General features: G+C 40.6%; 1 protein-coding gene across 2 annotated transcripts in view; it reads left to right on the top strand.

The window, feature by feature from the left end:
- Window positions 1–17494, top strand: part of dnajc16 (DnaJ (Hsp40) homolog, subfamily C, member 16) — a 35947-nt gene extending 18453 nt beyond the window's left edge. Inside the window, exons 8-15 of one of the 2 annotated variants that reach the window (XM_069918852.1) lie at window positions 685–815; window positions 3371–3554; window positions 4478–4666; window positions 7180–7256; window positions 8183–8263; window positions 8919–9032; window positions 11081–11248; window positions 15823–17494. In XM_069918852.1, coding sequence (XP_069774953.1) covers window positions 685–815; window positions 3371–3554; window positions 4478–4666; window positions 7180–7256; window positions 8183–8263; window positions 8919–9032; window positions 11081–11248; window positions 15823–16258 — 1380 coding nt within the window. In that variant the 3' untranslated portion in view covers window positions 16259–17494. The remainder of the gene's footprint in view (window positions 1–684; window positions 816–3370; window positions 3555–4477; window positions 4667–7179; window positions 7257–8182; window positions 8264–8918; window positions 9033–11080; window positions 11249–15822) is intronic. The other variant, XM_069918851.1, reaches the window with a different exon arrangement.
- The last annotated feature ends 3658 nt before the right edge of the window (window positions 17495–21152 follow it).

Here is a 21152-nt window from a genome sequence, read left to right as displayed (position 1 = left end):
ATACTGTGTGCGGGGTGGAAGGGGTCCTCAACAATTCTGCACGCCCTTTTCAGACAATGATCCTCGTAGATCATGTCGATGGGAGGAAGACTCCAGTGATCCTCCATGCCTCTCTTATGGTTCTGTGGATTGACCTCCGTTCCATTTCTCTGGAGCAACCATACCACTCTGGGAACTGTATTTCATGTACACAAGTTAAATTCTTAAACATTTGGGCTTATTAAGCTATATTCAACACTAAAATATATACGTATCACACATGTTGCATTGTGTCTAATTTGTCCTGAATATTTAAAAAACTAATCTAAGAGGATTATAGCTATAGCTTCTTCTAAGTTCTGAATCCTGGCACATTTTTCTTCCCCTCTTCAGCAGTACTCATTCTTTCCAAAAGAGAATTGTTCAGGTTTTAATCATCTCTGGCTTCTTTCCACACGTTTCAACTCTCTATGCAGGAGCTTAGATTATTGCCACCTTCTCTCTACACAAACTATCATCCCCCACCCCCTCCTCCACACTTTCCATACTTGGTTTAACTGTTACCATCTTGGATATTCTATTTGGGGGTGCAAATGAGTAAAGTTCAGTATTTTCTGCACCAAAATGGATGGGAGTGTAATTTGACACCATTTATGTTCTTGATTTCTTGAAAACAGTTGATGGTTTTAATTTTTTTTTTTGCAGGCCAAAGGAATGAAAAAGCAAATAATAGATGAGTTGCTTTTTAGCAACAAATTTCTTTTGGCTCCTCGCCTTACAAACCAAAGACTTTTCGAGGAGTTGTGCCCTGTGAAACAATATCGTCGCCAGAAGAGGTAACTGATTTTACAGATATTGTTTTTATTTTTCACTGCAGTGAATGGATTGCATATGTTCATCTAACCTTCATGAGGTCTCTCTGTTGATGGAATTTTCTGCCTCAACATTCTCCAGCCAGATGGCATTAGTGTCAACTTCTTTGGTTTCTGCTAGCCACTCCCTCTCCATCCCTCTGTCTTCTTTCCTCCAACTCTCCACCCTCTTCCCTCTCCATTCACAGAGCCATTACCCCCTCCCTCCCTTTGCTTGTGTTCCATCCCTCCCTTATTCACCTATTGCCTCCTGTCTGTGGTACTGTGCTCCTCCCCCTGCCTCTCCCCCTCACAATTTTGTTTGGGCGCCTGTCCACGTTTTGTCCATAGCTTGATGAAGAGCTCAAGCCCGAAACATTGATGATGTATCTTTGCTAAAGTACACTGTTTGACCTGCTGAGTTTCTCCAGCCTTGTGTTTTTATTTTAACCCACGCCTTTGTATTTTTTTTAATACCTTCTTTCATGAACTTGGGATTCATGAAGTTTTATTGTGATTGTTCAAGTTCACGCAGTAACCAGTTGTTTAGATAAGAACTTCATGAAACATCACTGATAATGACCAGATACTTTCCATTTGTAGTAATGTCAGCTGAAGAACAAATCTTGGCCAGACCACCGGGAAGAACTTGCCTGCTATTTCAAGTTGTACTGTGGGACGTTTTACTACGTCTGATAGGTTGACACGAGCTTTAGTTAACATCTGTTTCAATTGAAAGCAGGTCTTCCTCGCTAATTAAATTGGTGTCAACCTGGATTTTTTTGTCTTTGCTCAATTCCCTGGAGTCAAATTTGAACCCACATAAGCAAGAGTGGCACTGATTGAGCCTGATGTGTCTGGAGAGTTGTCTGCTCTAATCTGTTTCTGATGGTTTCACAGCATTGGGATGATCAGGATGAAATTCTGACTTCAAATTCCATTCTAAATGCTTGAAATTATTTATCTGTGGTTGCTTTTACCTCTAGGATGTCATTGATAAAATGTCACAAGTTTACCATGACTTCAGTGTACTCATTGTATAGCTGATGTGTTCTGCTCAGCAATTGAGGAGATTATGGTTTTAAAGGCTTCCTAGTAACAGTGGAATATGTCAATAATCACACGACAGAGACAGAAGGGCAAGATTTGAGTTATCCAAATTTAATCCTAGTGGTTGTTGGGCTCTGAAAGAATTAGAATTGTACACAATTCATGGAAGGGATCATTATTCAGATTTAATTTGCTGTAAAGTGCATCTATAAATGATATTAAAAGGTTGAATCAGTATTGACTATGATTTCCTATATTACCTTGTGTCAACACTGTTTGAAAAGGGTAGTCAACTCTGTTGAAAATGTGGTCCAGCAAGAGTTAGGACCCTCCAAAGAGGGGGGGGGAAAACACTGGGAAAACAAAATATTACCGTAGCAGTGGGCTAAGATGCCACAGAAAATCAATGCTATCAAGAGACCAAGAGAGCCCTACTGATATATCAATGCCATGGACTTGTGACTGTAGGACACATGTGAGACTTGATTCAGAAATAAAAGATTCTTCATCATTTTTGTGGAATAAGGACATCCAACAGGAAAGTGGTGCATGGCCATAATAAAGTTATCAGCTGTCAAATGTAATCAATTCTGCTACAAACATTTCTGATTTCAGTAATTTGCATCCGTTTTGCAAATTCTTCCATTGTGCAGCACTGTTGATGATTGCCCTGATGAGAAGTATATTGCATATAATTGCTTTGTTAACATGTATATGACTTCCACTTTAGAGTTGTGGGTTCTAAAGTGACACATAGGCGTATGGTGAAAACTCTTCTACAAATGGAACAAGAGGTGTCTGATGATATAGGTAGGTTGGTAGTTCATGCCACTCTGGTTTCTTTATATTCCAACTCAAGATTTATTTCAAAAACCCACAACTGCAGGGTTGGAACCCAAGATGGGAGCACCTCTGATCGGTAGTGGCCATGAGGGTTTGGAGACTTCAGGGAAACAGAGGACAGTTGCAGGGCACCAGAAAATGGGGAGACCAACACCATTAAAGAAGAAGCAGAGGAGACAACTCATAGGCAGCTGACCAGTGAGGAGCTTTGAGGCTAAAAAACACACAAGCAGCGAGCTGTTGGTGACTCAAGACAAGTAACCCATGCAGTCGAGGACTCGTACTGGGTTGTGTACTGCTGGAGACTAGCTTGCGAATGGCTGAAGGGGTGCCAGGTATCCGAACCAGGATCAAGAGGGTGCTAGAGGCTTCGTGATCGTGCCGGAGGATGAAGAAGTGCTGGATGCGAAGCTGTGGACATTCGGTGGGGAAGGGGGGGTGCTCTCTTTTGCTTCTCTTTATCTGGCTGTAAGGGGCACTGGGAAATTTCTGCTGATAATGACTCTTTGTCTACCACCAAAGGACATTTCGTGTAATATCCCTTTTTTTTTATTACATGAAAAATAATCTTGAAGATGATCCAAACTATACTCACTGGGCTGTACACCAATCAATGATATATACTTGATTTCATTTGGTTTCTACAGATACTGTGTTCTGCTGATGATTGGAGAAAGAGATAAGATGCAAACCCCACACAACTCTTTTGTTTCCTTTGCCTCTATGAATACTAAAGAGTCACTGAGATTTGCATACATCTATCAAGAACGCCAACAAGCATTTATCAATGCCTTACTCCCACCAGCACTAATGAGTAGTCCAAAGCCAAATGTAAGTAGAATAACTGTAATCTTATCCTCTTCTAAGTCAAATTCCTGTTTGGTACATTTGTCTGTATTTGTCATTTCTTTTTCATAGTCTTTATGAAATTTGAAGATAAATCCAATAACTTGAGCCATTAAATCAGATGCCCTTTAAGGAATGAAACCTTAAATCTGATGTTTTCGTGAGACTAAAAAGGAAGCTATTGACCTAACCAGTCTACGCTGGTTCTTGGAACAACATCGAACCCACTTCCCATTTATTTCCATCTAACTATTCTGTCCTTTCTTTCTTTGGCTTGGCTTCGCGGACGAAGATTTATGGAGGGGGTAAAAGTCCACGTCAGCTGCAGGCTGGTTTGTGGCTGACAAGTCCGATGCGGGACAGGCAGACACAGTTGCAGCGGCTGCAGGGGAAAATTGGTTGGTTGGGGTTGGGTGTTGGGTTTTTCCTCCTTTGCCTTTTGTCAGTGAGGTGGGCTCTGCGGTCTTCTTCGAAGGAGGTTGCTGCCCGCCAAACTGTGAGGCGCCAAGATGCACGGTTTGAGGCGATATCAGCCCACTGGCGGTGGTCAATGGGGCAGGCACCAAGAGATTTCTTTAGGCAGTCCTTGTACCTTTTCTTTGGTGCACCTCTGTCACGGTGGCCAGTGGAGAGCTCGCCATATAACACGATCTTGGGAAGGCGATGGTCCTCCATTCTGTCCTTCATGCCCATTAACATACCATTGTTTATCATAACACCTACCGACCTGAGCAGCAATGTACTTGGTCAAATCACCTAACAACAAACATGTCTTTGGGATGTGCGAACAAAATCTAAGAGTGCACTGTATACCTATATTTCATCATCATTGTTGCTTGCATTCTCTTTAAAGAAGTCATATGTTTTATTTAAAAATCTCTTATTTTTCTAAATTATCTATTGGATAGATCGTGATTCTACAGCAAAGCACTACTCCAAGGAAAGTGTTCTATAAATTGCTTGAAAATGGATGGAATGGAAGTGAGGGAGATAAAATCCAACTTTTTACTGAGTTGAATCAGTTATTAGAAATGGGACACCATACTTTCTTCTCCCGTGATGCCGTTTTACCTGAACTAAGTGACGAATTTGCACCAGTAAGCATTCTAAAAAGTGCCTCCATAATATTATTTGTGATTTTTCATGAAGCTGGACAACATTAGTTTGCACGTTGGATTGGTGTGATGTAAGGAACCAAATTCTACTGATTAGTAAAATAGGCAGGGCGACTGTTAGTAAATTTTATTTCAAGCTATATAAATGATTGCGTTGATCCTGACAAATTAGCTGCTGCTAGATGCATTATAAATTTGTTTCAATTGTCTAATGCAGCCATTCTCAACCTCCCCCTCCCCCTCCCCCTCCCCCCACCCCAACCAGGTCTCTGCTGAAAGTTTACAAGTCCCTTTCCCTATGAAGCAGTCAAGTTTTGGTTTCTTCCATATGTCTTTCCTACCAACTACATAGGAAATTTAAAACTATTTATGTTACGTGAGGTAAAAAGAAAACAAAGCTTTTACTTCAATGTGCTGTAAGGCTCCCATTGAGAATGGCTGGTCTTGTGTCACAAGAAAGGTAATAGTTTCTGTTTAACATGCATCAGAGGTGAGCATTGCTTAACCGATACATGAAGAACACGCTGATGCAGTGCTTTTACTAGCTGTGGTTAGACCAATAACAGGGAAGATAATGGAGGAGAGTAAGTGGTGGATTTGCTGTCCATCTAAGCATTCCGTGTGGGAGGCCATGAAAACATGAGCTAGCAATCAGAACCGCAACAGTTTTCTATGTTAGAGGATTCGTTTTTAAAATGGTCAGAAGATTAATTAGACACAATGTAACTGGTATGATACGGATATATTTTAGTATAGAACATAGTTTAATAAGCCCAAAAGAATTAAAGAATTTAACTTGTGTACACAGAATATGGTTCAGTGTGCATCACAGTGTAGTATGGTTGGTGTATCTAGAGTTCAAAGTACAGTCACATGAAAATTCAATCGATGTTTACACATCACCTAAGTTTGATACATTTAACACTTTGGACTCCATAATCTGGATTCCCAGAACTACCAACAAGTTCATATACTCTGTGTCCCAGTTTTCTAGGACTCAACCATGTACTGCACTTTAATACTGTAAAGGCTTACCCATGGATCCAGTGTGGAGTATACAGTATATGATGAAAGGTTAAAAGTATCCAGAGTCCAAAGGGTTAAAGGGGTACAGTTACTATTGGAGAACTGAATTACTTTTTCCTAGAACTAGGGCAGCAATGTCTGAGGGGATTTGGGAACCTGGCTGTATCTTAAGTTAATTGTCACATAGTACAGTGTAAAGGGTTCTTCTGAAACATAACAGATGATCTTGAGCCTTCATACAGCTGAGTATGTACAATTTACAAAGTATAGGATAATAATTAAAAAGAAGATAACTTGGCATTGGGCAAGGGCAACATGATGGCACTGCTATGGGGTTTGTTTGGGAGCCTGATGACTGCAGGGAAGAAACTATCTTTAGATTACACAGAGGGGCTGGAGAAACACGGCAAGTCACACAGTGTTCTTTATGTAGCAAAGATACATAACCAATGTTTCGGGCCTGAGCCATTTGTCAAGCAATGAGCAAAAATCAGACAGGCACCTGAAGAAAATGGTGGGGGAAGGGGAAGGGGAGGAGCACAGGCCCACAGGCAAGAGGTCATGGAGATATGGTAGGAGAACAGAAGAGGAAAAAGTTCAGATGGTGGAGGAGGTGGCTCTCTGAATGGAGAGGGAAGAGGTTGGAGAGCTGGAGGAAAGGAGAGAAAGATGGGGAAGAGTGAGAGTCAGGAGCGGGGCCTCATGGAACCGGAGAAGTCAATGTTAATGCCATCCTGTTGAAGAATGCCCAGATGGAATATTAGGTGTTGCTTCTCCAATTAAGGAAACTATCTTTAACCCTGTTGGTGCCTACTTTCATGTTCTTAAAACTTCTCTCTGATGGGAGAAGACATATGTGGTGGGTCTTTCAGTATGTTGGCTGCATTTCCTAGACAGCGGAAGATATAGATGGAGACCATGAATGGAAAGTTTGCGTAATGTTCTGAACTGAATTTACTACCTCCTGTAATTTCCAGTCTTGGGCAGAACAGCTCCCATGCCACACTATGATGCATCCAGTGAATTTACTATCAAAGATGCACCTATAGAAGTTGTTGAGGGACAAGGGGGAACATGCTGAACTTCCTCACTTGGACATAAATCTGATAGTGTGGATTCACAAAATGCATGTTTGTAGATGAAACCGCCCCAGAAACGTCTTTGTTGTTTCTGAAACCACTTTTCTATTATTTGTGCTGCAGAATATTGTAGTACAGTAAAACCCCTAATATCCGACACCTATGGGGATTGGTAGATGCTGGATAAGTGAATTGTCTGGTTCTTAAGATTGTGTGTTGTGCGACTGGTGAACCAGTGAGCCACTTTTAAACTTCTGGTTTTTTTAAAATCTATTTATTTTCAATTTCTGTTTGGAGGCTGCCAGTTGCTTGAAGTCCAGATAACAGAGGTTTTACTGTATGAGCTGATTCTGAATTGTAAAACTCAAACCCAGTCATTCCTCCTTCCAGATTTTCCTTCTCCGCTGGCTGTATGCCATAACAGATTATGCATTGCAAATCTGGGAATCTGGGTTCACTCAGAACTGGTAAGTTCTTGTTATTAATATCTGTCTTCATTATAGTGGCTTGTTGTAACCTGCTGTTTTTGAATGACAAGTTGCCAATAATGGAATTGATGACAGGAAGTCATCAGAAAGCAAGGGAGGAACTGAAATCAAAATCCACAAATATTAAAATTCTGAAATGACAAAGAGTTTGCAAGTGCAAACTGACTAGGTCAGTTGCCTTTTTAATGAAAACAAAAAGGTGGTTAATATTTGTTCTGGAGTTCGTTTTCCTTTCTAAATTCTCTTCTTTAATTTCAGTTTCCCCAATTGAAACATTGCAAGTATAGAAGATTAGGAAATACAGATTTAAGCTTGACTATAATTCTGCTGAACCTGATGTTGCTTTCAAAGTTAAATGTGAATAATTGGCATTCACAAATTTAAAACGTTGGAAAAGATCAGCAGGTTAGGCTGCATGAATAATTGCCAAGTGGACAAGATGTCATTGGGCAATGGAACTTTAAAATGCTCAGCAAAATGTTATGTCTTCTGCTAGGAGAAAAGTGCTAAATCTACAAAGTGTAGGAGGCCGATGCGTGTTTTATGCCAACTACAGCAAATGGCGAAGGTCAGCAGAGAACCTAAAAAGCTGGAAATACTCAGCAGGTTTCCTTCTGTAGCAAAGGAAATTAACATTTATTGTCGAGTCCTTTCAGTGCAACTGGGAAATGTGAAAGATAAACAAGTTTCAAGATTCAGAGAAAGATGGGAGGGGAAGAGAATGAAAGGGAAGGTCAACAGAAGAAAAGATCAACTGCAGCAAGATGAAAGTTGGCAATCGTGGGCCAAATGGATAAACGAGGGATCAGAAGGTCAGGCTGGAAGATGACGAGATTTGGGAAATAGAATAAGCATCTGAAGTTGCCAGAGGAAAATGAACTTTGCAAATTATTTTTCTGTTTCAGGAGGGAAATTATGCCTTTGATTTCTCTGCTTTTCTCTGTGGTTTTCATTTTGCTGGGAGCATTCATCATTCAAGCTTTTGGGTAAGCAACGAGCAGATTTATGCCTTAGAAGGAAGTCACCAGCACGTCTGATCCAGCTGAAAGAGAATAAGCTGTTTGATGTTTTAAGTGGCAAGATGCAAGTTCAAAGGATGTGTCTTTGTCAAATGTGAAGCTGCTTTTGCTGTCTGAGAAGCTAATAGACTTCCTGTATGATTTCTCCATGTAAAAATGAATGTGATGGATAATTCAGAGATGCATAATGGATGCAAACTTTTCTCCAAAGTGTGCAAGCAGAGATCAGGATGGGGTGTGCTGGAGGGGAGGGGGAGGAAAGGGATGGATGCAGGAACAAAGAGGAAAAGGATCCTGAAGCAGTTTACATGAGCATAGCTTGGGCAGATGAACTAGAAGGGAAACGCTAGAGCAGAGTGGAGAGGAGACAAAGATTGAGGTACAGAGCATGGAATAATGGGAGAGATGCAGACCCACAAATATTTTGTATTCTGTCCGTGATGACTTTTTAACCTGATCAGCAAGTATACAAACAAAACCACACGAAAATTCAGAAAATTGATAACTTTTTTTTCCACTATCAATAAGTGGTAACTCTGCCTTGCCCACAGGAAAAAGAATCTCAGAGTTTTATGTGATGTATGTACTCTGACAATAAATCTGAAATCTGTAAATGTTTCAGGGAACCAGCTGAGCTGGAGAGAAGGTCTGAATCTGAAAAAAAGGAGGAATCCACAACAGCAAAGGTTCAGGATGTATTGGAAAAGCAGCAATCCAGCACCTCCAAGAATTTAAGGTACTATTATCTTAAAAGATTAATGCGATTTACATGAATGTTGTTGCCTGATGCAAGCTTGAGCGAGTGAGCTCATTACATGTAACCTTCAACTCTGAATCAGGCACATTGCTTATGGTCACCAAAGACCTTCACTACAAGTCACACTGTAATAGGTGGATAAGGGAGGGAGGGGATGAGATGGCTTTGAATGGAGAGGGAATGGGGTGGAGAGCTAGAGAAGACAGAGGGATGGGGAGTAGCCTAGTAGAAACCGGAGAAGTCAACGAGTACCCATTCAGAAAGGTAGGTGTTGCTCCTCCAATTTACGGGTGGTCTTGGTTTGACAGTACGAGGCCATTGACACACATGTCAGCACAGGAGTGGGGTGTGGATTTGAAATGGTTGGCCACTAGGATGTGTCCTCCCTCCCTTAGCCACCTATTATATTCCCAGTAGTCAACCATTTCAATTCTGTCAAACCAAGACCACCTGTAAATTGGAGGAGCAACACTTAATTGTCCATCTGGGCCCTCTCCAAACAGATGGCATCAACATCAACTTATCCAGCTCGCCTACTCCCTGTTCTCCCTCTCTTTTCCATTCTCCTGTCTTCTTTCCTCCAGCTCTCCACCCCCTTTCCTCTCCATTCACAGAGCCATTCCCCTCCCATTGTTTGCTGGTGTGCCCTGGATAATGGGGATTTTACTATATTTGGAAATCCCAATGGTTTGTCAATCACTTGATGTTAGCTGCACTCTTTCTGCTCAATAAGAGCCCAGTTTCTGCAGTCTCTTTTCACAACCTGAAGCCCTGGATCCTATGCTCCCTTTCCATTCCCCTAATTCTCTGAAAATAATTAATACTCCACATCAGCCATTCTCATCGAGGGTCCTATGGCGTTCATGAGGGACGAAGACATATTTAAGAAAAAGTCTTGTTTTCTTTTTATTTCACACAATTATTTTTTTTGTTTTTTATGAGGTTGGTTGGAGAGAAGTACTGAAGAAATCAAAACTTGACTGCTTCACAGGGAAAGGGGCCCATAAACTTTGATCAGAGTCCCAAGGTGGTGGGGGTGGGGGGGAGGGGGGGTGTCTTGGGTAAACTTATACCTCTCATTTTGTTCGTTTTAGATTGGTCACAGTGTTTGAGCTACTGAAAGAAAATAGACACACACACCGAGAGCAGTTCAGTTTATACAAATGTTTATTACAAATTCAAAAGCTGATTTCACACTACAATATGCAAGCCCTTCCCAACTATACTTATCAATGCCTGGACTGGTCCCAACTGCCGAAGCGAGGCAACGACTGCACGCTTGTAGTAGGTTGTCAAGGTGCCAGTAGCAGCTTCTCCACGTCCCCCGACCGGGACGTTGGCTGGACTCTAGAAGTTCTTCTTCTTGCTGAGAGATGTTGCCACCTCTCGGAGAGTCTCAAACTTCAGCAGCGGGACCATGGCTTATATTACCCAAAAACTGCTTAACCAAGCACCTATTCCCAGCACAGCAAGAAAGATAAGCGAGCAAGCTAGCATGCTAGGCTTCTATTGAATAATGTAATTTTCAGCTTATCACTTTGAATACAATGGTTTATTTTGCATCAAGGCTAGGCCTCTGACAGTCTGTGACCAAAACAAGCAGGAAGATTAAATGTTCTTGGTACACAGATGTCCTTTTGTCAGATAACAGCATCTCTGGCCCCTTGGTGGAATTTAGCTTATGTCTGCTGATTCTAAAACACAAGCAGGTTTTCAGCCTTGCAGATCCCAGAGCTGCAAGTTTTAAAAAAAACAGGTTAGAATCTTCCATTACAGGGGGCAGAGCTGGAAAAAGTTGAAAATGGGTGCTCTCTCAACTTTTTAAAAAGGTGAATTAAAAATGTTGGGATATTAATAAGAATAACATATACTAGTCTAAAAAATCTTCCAGTTCACCATCGTGCAGGTATTTATTTTTGAAGTTTGACTGACGGTCAGGTGTTATTCAATTTAAATATGAAGGATGGAATTAGATCTGAAAATGAGACTATAATGACAGTTAAATATTAATTTTTTTTCATTAATAGGCCATCAGAGCAAGTTTTTGTGGAAGTGACTGAACTGACTTACATTAACTATACCAGCAATCTCGTACGTCTCATGCCTGGAAACATAAATGTGCTGGTTGCTGTTACTGATGCTACAAAGAACACTTTGATACAAAGGTTTGCACATGAAGTCTACACAGTAACCTGGTGAGTTTTGTGTATGGTGTGGGTGAAGGTTGTACAACCTTGCAGAGAAATGCACTGCCTTTGCACCTCGATATTGTATCTCATCTACCATTTCTTTGCCCACTCTCCTAAGCTGTCCAAATCTTTCTGCAACCTTTTGGTTTCTTCAACACTTCCTACTCCACTACCTATCTTGGTGTCATCTGCAAACTTCGCCACAAAACCATGCACTCCATAATCTAAATCATCAATTGTAAAGAGAAGCAACCCCAACAGTGACTTCTGCGAGGGCTGCTAGTAACTGGCAACCAACCAGAACAGGATTCCTTTATTCCTGCCCATTGCATTCTGTCTATCAGCCAATGCTTCAACCTCTCTAATAACTTTCCTGTTATTCCATGAACTCTCATCTTATTAAGCAGTCTCTTGTGCAGCACTTTATCGAAGGCCTTTTGAAAATCCAAATACACAACATCCACAGCCTCTCCCTTGTCCATCCTACTTGAGATTCCCTCAGAAATTCCATTAGGTTGGTCAGGCAGGATCTTCCCTTCATGAAATCATGCCGGCTTAGACCTATCAAGCCATGCTCCTCAGATTTTCTAACCTCATCTTTGAACATCGACTCCAATAACTTTCCAACTGAAATCAGACTAATGGGCCTATAATTTCCTTTTTTCTGTTTCCCTCCTTTCTTAAACAGTGGAACTACATTTGTGACCTTCCAATCCTCCAGAACATGCCAGAGTGTATTATTTCTGGAAAATTAATTTCAATGTCTCCGCAATCTACAAAGCCACCACCTTCAGAATCCATGGGTACACCTCATCTGGTCCAGGAGACTTATCTACCTTCAGTCCATTCAGCTTACTAAGCCCTATCTCTCTAGTAATCCTGACTGTACTTAATTGTATTCCCTGAGACCTCTATCAGACATATTGCTATTGTCTTCCTCAGTGAAGATTGATGCAAAATATTCATTTAGTATTTCTGCCATCTCTTTACTATCCATTATAATTTCCAGCATCATTTTCAATTGGTCCTATATTTACCTATGTCTCTCTTTTATTCTTTATATATATTTAAAAGATCTCAGTATCCTTCTGTTATTTGCCACCTTCCCTTCATAAATTCATCTTTTCTTTCCTAATGATTTTCCTTGTCTCTGTAAATTTTTAAGTTTCCCAGTTCTGTTTTTCCATTAATATTTGCTTCCTTGCCTGCCCTCCCTTTTGTTTTTATTATCGGTTTAACCTCTTGTTAGCCACATTTGTGCCATTTTTCCATTTATAATTTTTCTTTTTCTTGGAATATAGCTATACTGCGCTTTCTTTATTTCTTGTAGAAATGTCATCCAATTTTGCTCTGCCATCCCTCCTTTTTTTAGTCAACTTAGGCCAGTTCCTCTCTCATACCACTGTAATTCCCTTTGTTCCACTGAAATATTGACACACCTGATAATCAGCTTTACTTTTTCAAATTTGAAACTGAACTCTGTCATGTTATGATCACTACTTCCTAAGGGTTCCATTACCTTTAATTCCCTAATCACCTCAGGTTCATTACACATCATCCAATCCAAAACTGCCAATCCCCTGGTGGGCTTATCAACAAGTGCACCAAAAAGCCATCCCATAGGCATTCTACAAACTCTCTCCTGACATCCAGTGCTTTCCTGACTTTCCCAATCGCCTTTCATTTTGAAATACTCCATAATTATTTTGACATTCTCCTTCTGACATCCTTTTTCTATCTCTAGCTGTAGCTCGTAGTCCATTTCCTGACTGTTGTTTGGGGGCCTGTATGTAACTGCCAAAAGGGTCCTTTTACCCTCGCCATTTCTTAACAATACAGAAGTCCCTTCTTTCTAGTGATTTAAGATTATTGCTTATTATTGGGCCATGCCACCCCTTCTACCTACCCACCTATCCTTCCTATATACTGAGTACCCTTGGTCATTCAGCTCCCAATTATTTGCATCATTAAGCTATGTCTCAGTGATGGCCACATGGTCATATCTTTCAGTCTGTATCTGTACAACAAGGTCATCTACTTTATTCCTAATGCTCTGTGCATTTAGGTATAGTATCTGTGGCTGATTTCTCTGTATTTCCATTGTCCAGCAAATTATCTTGTCTTTACACCTGCCTGTTCTTTTTGTCTTTGCTGCACATTATTTTTGATTTTAATCTATTATCCTCTTTCTCAACTGTAACACCCTGGTTCCCTTCTGCCTTAATCTCTGCACTCACATTCTGATTCCCACCCCCCTACCAAACTAGTCTAAATTCTCTGCTGATGGCAGGAGGTCCATAGAAACATTTTAACTGCTCAAGTTTGAGCAAATCCTCCAAACTCATTGGGACAATGATCCCAAACACAATGCTAAAGCAGCAAAGAAATTTTTCAAAGCTTAAAAACTGGAAATTCTTGAATGGCCAAGTCAGTCACCTGATCTAAATCCAATTGAGCATGACCTTCTATATGCTGAAGAGAAAACTTAAAGGGACAAGCCCCTGAAACAAGCAGGAGCTGAAGATGGTTGTAGTAGAAGCCTGGCAAAGCATCACCGGAGAAGACACTCAGCACCTGGTGATGTCTGTGAATCAGGGCTGGGCAACAAAGTACTACATTTGACTAATATACACATCATTGCTACGTCCCAAATATTATGGTGCCATGAAATGAGGAGACTGTATAAAAAGTGCTATGATTTCTACATGGTCAAACCAAAATATGCTCAAGTAACCTTCAATAAAATCTGAATGTCTATTTTAATCACAAGTAGATTGATTGAATTCAAATTTAAAACTGTGCAGCACAGGGGCAATTAAAGGAAAAATGTGTCTGTCTCAAACATTATGGCAGGCACATTCCCTTTGTGGAAATCCCACTGAAGAGGTTAGTGAATTCAATGCTGAATTCACTGACCTCACACAGCAGAAAAGTCTGCAATTGGAAATGATAGGACACAATCTTCCAGGGTTCCCATTGGCAATCATGGTTGGAAAGTACCACATGTAAGTGTAAAAACATGATATAAGACTCTCATATCCTACCTTGCACTGACCCCTGACCGTAACATTGTTATGTAAAATCTGAGAGCTCAGTGGGATGATTCTTCGGTTGGTGTTTGGCTGAAGATATTGCCAAATTCCTAAGAAAACGCTGGATGTTGATGTTTTTGTACACCAAGGCTTTAAGACCCTTTTTAGTAAATACCTGAGAAAGGGCTCCATTCATATTGTGTCAGTAGGAAGAGCTGTGATGTGGGGGTCCCTGACCAAAATAAAGTTAACTGGTTTCTCTTCCTGAGTCCTTTGTGCATCTCTGGTTCTGTTTCAATTTTGGGCTCCTCCAGTTCTATTTAAACCTCTATCGATGGTCTTGGGTACGGTACCTTCACTTTGATATGGTCTGGAATGCAGTAGGTCAGGTGAGGATCTCTTGCTCTGTCTTGAAGGTAGAGGTTGCCTTCAGTCGAACATAGAGGGCTTTTTCAGTTCAGGATTAGCTTGCGTGTCTTTCTTCCTGTTTTTTAAATAATCGAGTGTTTTTACATATTTAAAAGTTTCCTTCAAGGAGCATTCATTCTATAGCAGTGATTCTCAACCATTTTTCCCCACTCACATTCCACCTAAAGTAATCCTTTAATAACCACAGAGCACCTATATCAGGACATAGGATGAAACAAAATCACCAGTAATGACCATTACTAACTCGTTCAGGCTTGTAATTCACGCGCTTGAAAACTCTATATTTTTCCACTCTTATGACTTTTTTTTCACCACTATCGCATGACGATAATACAAATAAATGTGAACATTTTGAAAGATCAAGGGTACTATTGAAAAAAAGGAACTGCAAATTCTGCACAGTTCTTGTTCATAGCCAGGGTTATTCGTGACTTGCTGATATCCAGGTGCGCCTTTGCATTGTTTCTTTTTCAAGATTGCCAGGTAAAAGGTGAAAAATTCAAGCCCTGTCCATAATGAATCAAATTGTTTGGAAACTGGTAACATTTTCCCCTTGGAATGACACATCTCTTAATCATTCAGATAGAATGAGCTACATGCCAGTGTTCTCTTTTGTAAAGTGTGGAACTTTGATTTGTACCAGTAGTATTTAAAACAATAATTACAATGATCCAAAAGTCCACAGGAAGCAATGTTGACTTGACAACATGAGCCAAAAAAAATCAAAATTAATTACAGTAAAACCCTGGTCTCCAGCACCTATGGGGATTGGTAGATGAGGGAATTTTCCAGTTGCTTCAGATTGCATGTTGTGTGATTGGCAAACTAACTGCAAGGGGGCACCAATTTTAAACTTTTGTGTCTTTTGCCGGTTGCTTGGATTCCAGATAATGGGAATATCTTGTAGAGAATTGCAATTATGTTCTCTGCAATCATCACTCAACATTTTGATCTAAAATATGAGAAAATGCTCAGCAAACTTGATCGTATCTGTCAAAAGATATTTCATCTATGTTCATTTTTAATATCCAGTTAGTTTATCTAGAATTGTTGAAAGTTATTTAAGATATATGCCCTTTGTGCAGTTCTAAATCCTTTCTTTCTTTTACTTTGTTCCAGGCATAAGTCATTGCACTTCTCCTTTTTAAACCTATCAAAACACCACAGATGGCTGGAAGATCTGTTGGAGTATGCCCAAGATCCTGCTCGAATTTCCAATGCACAGGATGAAAACTGCCACAACCAGAACTACACTGGCTATGTGTTAGCATTAAATGGACATCGGAAATACTTTTGCCTGTTTAAACCAAAACTTGGTAATGAAGTTCAGAATCGCAGTGCACTGAATAACCCCGAATTAAAGCAGGATGGGAATGGATCTGATGGTGCAGCTAATACATCGGAAATGGATGGCCCTTATCAAAATTCATCCAACTCCAATCCCTCTATTAAACAGACCAAGCAGCTGCTCAATAGACTTAATCTATGGATGGACAGACTGCTTGAAGGGATTCTGCAACGATATTATGTACCCTTTTGGCCTGAGCTTCACTGATGTCCTGGTAGCATTTTGTGCCGAATTGCATCTGAGCCACAATTTCATAGAGGAGAAATGCACAGCTCTCTTTCATTTTTAAAGGATATTTTGTTCTTTTAGCTGTGTGATGCAACAGAGTCATGTAAAGTGAAACACACAAACCAGGCAAATGAACAGTTAAAAATCTGTGTTCACACTGACCTTTTTCCTGACTAGGAAAATAATAAAGTTGTTCTTTAATTTGCACTGTAACCAGGAGGGAGTTAGTGAGTGAGTGGATTTTTAAAACATGGGTTAGAATATGAAGAAACCAGAGCCATTGTTTTCACCAGGTACCTACGTTCTTGTACTTTGAACCGACCTCCCATGTCTTCCTTGTGCGTGGTATGTTACCCTGCAATAGTGGAGGGGAAAAGGAAAAAGACAGGCAGCTATCTTCAAACACCCTTTTCCATCCCCCTCCCCGCCCAAAAAAAAACCCACTGCTGATAAAAAGGAAATAAAATTCTTCTTAGCCCCATCTTCAATCTTGGAATTGAGTACAGGGACAGACTTTTCTAAAAATTGCTACCGTCATTCCGAAGCTTTGCCTGGTGCAGGTTTCAGCTGTTCTTCCTTAAGTTATCGCCCAAAAGAGAGTGTCAAGTCTGTACATCAGCAGACTGATATGCCGCAATTGAAATGAATAATGTGATCATCTGGCAGTCACCAGTACTCAGATGATTTACCAAGAATTGTCACTGGGTGGAAAACCTAACAGATTTCAATTTCCCCTTCACTGTTCATCCATGCTGAGATTTGATGCTTGGACAAACCAACTTTCTGAACAACCTTAGCGTTTGGCCTGACAATGTTTGACAGCTTTAACCAATGGAATAAGAACCATTTTGGAACTGGAGTTGAAATGTAATTGTAATTGCAGAAAGCTGGATTATAAATTGTGTTTTTTAAAAAAATATATATATAGAGAGATATCTATATATAGATATAGATCTATATATCTATATATAGATATTGGCACAGCGGGGTAGATTAGATGAAATATTAACAGAACTGAACCACAAATGCTCCCTGATACTTAATTTATTCTGCACTCCTTGTGCTTGGTTGCCCATAGCAGTATCTAATGCAAGTAAACTGTATTTAATGTATTTATTAAATTTTGAAGTTTAGGATTATTTATAACTGGCTTGCTGTCTGTCTGTATCACAGCAAGAGAATGGAGTCTGAAATAAAGGTAGATAATACTGGAAATGCATCAAGTGTTGATCAGCATTGGAGAAGGATCCAAGAAGACATGGAACTAAAAGTTGCGCAGCAATTTTTTAAAAAGATAGCCAGGTGCCTAAGATTCCTACATTTCAGCCAGGCTAGCTTTCTGGCTGGAAGAGGACAATGTGCCAACAAGGACATGACAATGTATGCTTTATAACCCCTGAAGTTTTTATACATTTGTCTGTGCAACTAAGGACCAATAATTTTTGGGGACCTCTCTTGGGCAATGTTGCCCTCCCAGGGAACCAAGGTAAGTAGATTGCCTGCTAAACCCAATTGTGAAGATAAGTAACTTCCACTGAGCCCCTCATTATTGAATCCCCAGCCTGCAGGTTCCCAACTCTCGTTCATGGGAAAATGCCCCTGAATTCTGGCCATCCTTTCAAACATTGATGGAATATAGCTCAATTATTTTTTGATTTATTCAGGTCTCTAGTTGCATCAAAAGACTTTCCCTGATTTTACCTGTCATTTATGTCATTACTGCCACTGGCTAAGATTTTTTGGTTATATCTCTCATTTGTGAAATTTCACTTCAGTTAAATGAACTTTTGAAAAATGTTATTTCAGCAAGTTCAAACTTAGGAAAACCCAACTTCTGAATTTTTGGTTTCACTTTTATTTCTATCTTTGCACGAGTGAGTTCCGCAGACCTCAGCTGTACATTGTGATCTCCACATGTGCAGGACTACCATATATAAGTGTATAGGATGATCCCAAAACTTTAAAATGTCACCTTAAAATTGGTACTAAAATCTGAACCTTGACAACACCACTGCCATCTTTCCGCCAGCTCCAATGCAATCTTGCACATATCCTGTTATGAATGAAGTCTCAGCCCTCTCCTGCGGGGTTCATCTGCCGGAACCGAATTCCATGGGCTGTGTACAAGAGCCTATGGTAGTTTATTTTAAAATATGCTAACAAAATTAAAACCTTTACAAGATAATTTCGTATTAAAATATTGTGATTTACTTTTAACAGCATCCACTGGTCAGTGATGAGTTCCAGATTTGTGGGTTGTCTTGTACAAACCTGCCATTTTAGGTGAACGTTCTGGGATCATTCTTTATGCGAGTGATCTTATATACTGGCATATATGGTAGACTAACCCTGTCCTCTCCCAGTGTATCTTAACAGTCATTGCTCAATACTGATCAAAATGAGACTTTTTTTCTATCTTTTTGTTAATCATATTATAGGTAAACACTACATGAGGAGAGTAAAAATACATAATCAAATGGGGAAAAAATATCACTATAGTATAACATTACATTACACCACAATTAACGAATATGTTCTAATCTCAAAATGAAATCCCCAAAAAGAAAGAAAAATTTTATTATACAAAGTCCAACCTAATCTAAGAAAAAAAAAGACTGGGCAGCCTAGCTGGAGAATTTATTAATAAAAATTAATTGTCTAAGATTAGGTAAAGCAGGATCATCAGCTTTTTAATTTCTGCAGATGAAATTTACTCAAATCTGGGATTCTTTTTATTCCAAATACAAGATATTTTAGAGTCAATATCAAAAATAGATTTTGGAATTAAAAACTGGGACTGATTGAAATAATTACATAATTTAGGTAAGATTATCAAAATGAGACTTTAAATATTTACATTCCTCTCACTGGAGTTGAATAAATTCTTGTAGCCCTAATTCTACAAAAACTGAAACTACAGGTTTTACTCTGTGTTAGAAAAACATCTGCTCTGCATGGTTTAATGCTCTACAGGACAGAGCCTTTACTATTCAGCTATTGCAAAATGAGTTTGACTGGGGCGAACCGAGTGGCCGCACAGGTGGGCAGGCAGAATCGCCGCACACAATGATGCAGTCTCCCCTTCTTCGCCCAGGAGAAGCCCACATTTGCAGACTTGCATGGGTTGACGAAGTGTATTGCTTCCCTTCTGGTATGTTGCCAGAGAGACAATGACTGCAGCGTGCTAACTTCCTTCCTCTTTATGAGGTGTGCAATTGTTTAAAATAAAGTTGGTAGTTGACTTTTCTCTGGGAACCTGTGTTTCTTGAGCTCTGCAGTTGGTCAATAAATTGGTGACCCCAATGAGTGCTCACAATGTCTTTTAAGCCCCACCAGTGAAACCTAGTGAGAAAGCCTGCAGGACGGATGCCACTACTGTACTGCACGCGGTGGCTTTGAAACTGCCCACCTTCTGGCCTCACAGACCACTATCCTCCAGCAGGCTGAGGCTCAGTTCCACATGAGGAACATAACAAATGAAGCTACCAAATTCTGGCATGTAGTTGCCTCATTAGTTGAAGATTCCGTTTCCAAGGTAGATGATTTTATCAAGCCATCCAAGGAGGGTCAATACAGTACTTTTAAGGCACACCTCCTCGCAACTTTTACCTATCTAACTTGGAAAGAGGTGCACGCTTACTCCACTTCGACGATTTGGGGGACAGAAGGCTGTCAGAACTGATGAATGAAATGCTTGCAATAGCAGATGGCCATTTCAACTGCTTAATGTTCAAGGGAGCCTTCTTAGAACAGCTCCTTCATGACATTGCCCTAATGCTCTATTCTGATGACTTCTCCAAACCAAGGGAAATGGCGAGGGAGGCAGACAGACTTCACAGGTTACCGCAGCCTCCCGTGGCAAACTTTAAACAGGTCACCTTGGACAGTCAAGTCAATGCAGCTGCCAGTTCCTCAGCACTCCACAAGCTACCGTGGGAAGAAAAAGCCATTGGAGAACAGTGAGTGATGTTTCTACCACAGAAAGTGGAGCAGGAATGTTCGCCGCTGTTACATGGTTTTACATGGTTGACTATTTTACCTGCTGGCTGGAAGCTACACCAATGATGGACATCACAGCTGAAACATGTGCTCAGACTTTTCTCTTGACCTGGGTTGCTTGATTCAGAGTACCAGTCCATCTAATCTCTGACAGGGGAACTCCGTTTATTTCAACCTTGTGGGCAATCCTGGTGAGACTTTGCGGTACACAATTACATCATACCATCCACAGGCTAATAGGCTAGTGGTATCTGAAACAAGCCTTACGGGCAAGACTTAATGGGCCTCAACGGGCAGATGATTTACTGTGGGTGCTGTTGGGTATTAGAATGACACCTAAGGATGATCTGGAGACCTCTTCACCAGAATTAGTTTACAGCACTCCACTCCTAGTACCGGCAGACATCACTCCTTCTCCAGCCAAAGATAGATCCTTGGATACAGAAGAATACAAGGACTAAGAAACAAGATGGGTTCCCTGGTTCCAGTTCCAGCAACTCGTCATTGATCACCGCCTACGCACATTCCTGCTGCTCTCGATTCTACTTCTTAGCCCATCCCACGCTACACTCTTGCAGCAACCTTATGAGGGGCCTTATAAAGTGCTGCAGCACAATGGATCTACGGTGCCATTGGACATTGCTGGTCAACCAGAACTTTTTACACAAGTCAGACTGAAGCCTGCACACATGGACATGGCTAAACCTGAGCATGTCCCACCTCCCAAGCACCAGGGACGCCCTCCTAAAATACTCAAAGTTGTGACATTGCAACTGTGCAACAATTTGGGAGGGGGGGAGAAAGAGAGAGAGAGGGAGTAGTGATGTAGCGGACCGAATGGCCGCACAGCCGGACAGGCAGAATTGCCGCACCT

The sequence above is a fragment of the Narcine bancroftii genome, chromosome 2 (assembly GCF_036971445.1).
Source record: "Narcine bancroftii isolate sNarBan1 chromosome 2, sNarBan1.hap1, whole genome shotgun sequence".
Classification (NCBI taxonomy): domain Eukaryota; kingdom Metazoa; phylum Chordata; class Chondrichthyes; order Torpediniformes; family Narcinidae; genus Narcine; species Narcine bancroftii.
The sequence above is the reverse complement of the archived record's forward strand: the minus strand, read 5'-3'. Positions and strand labels throughout refer to the sequence as shown.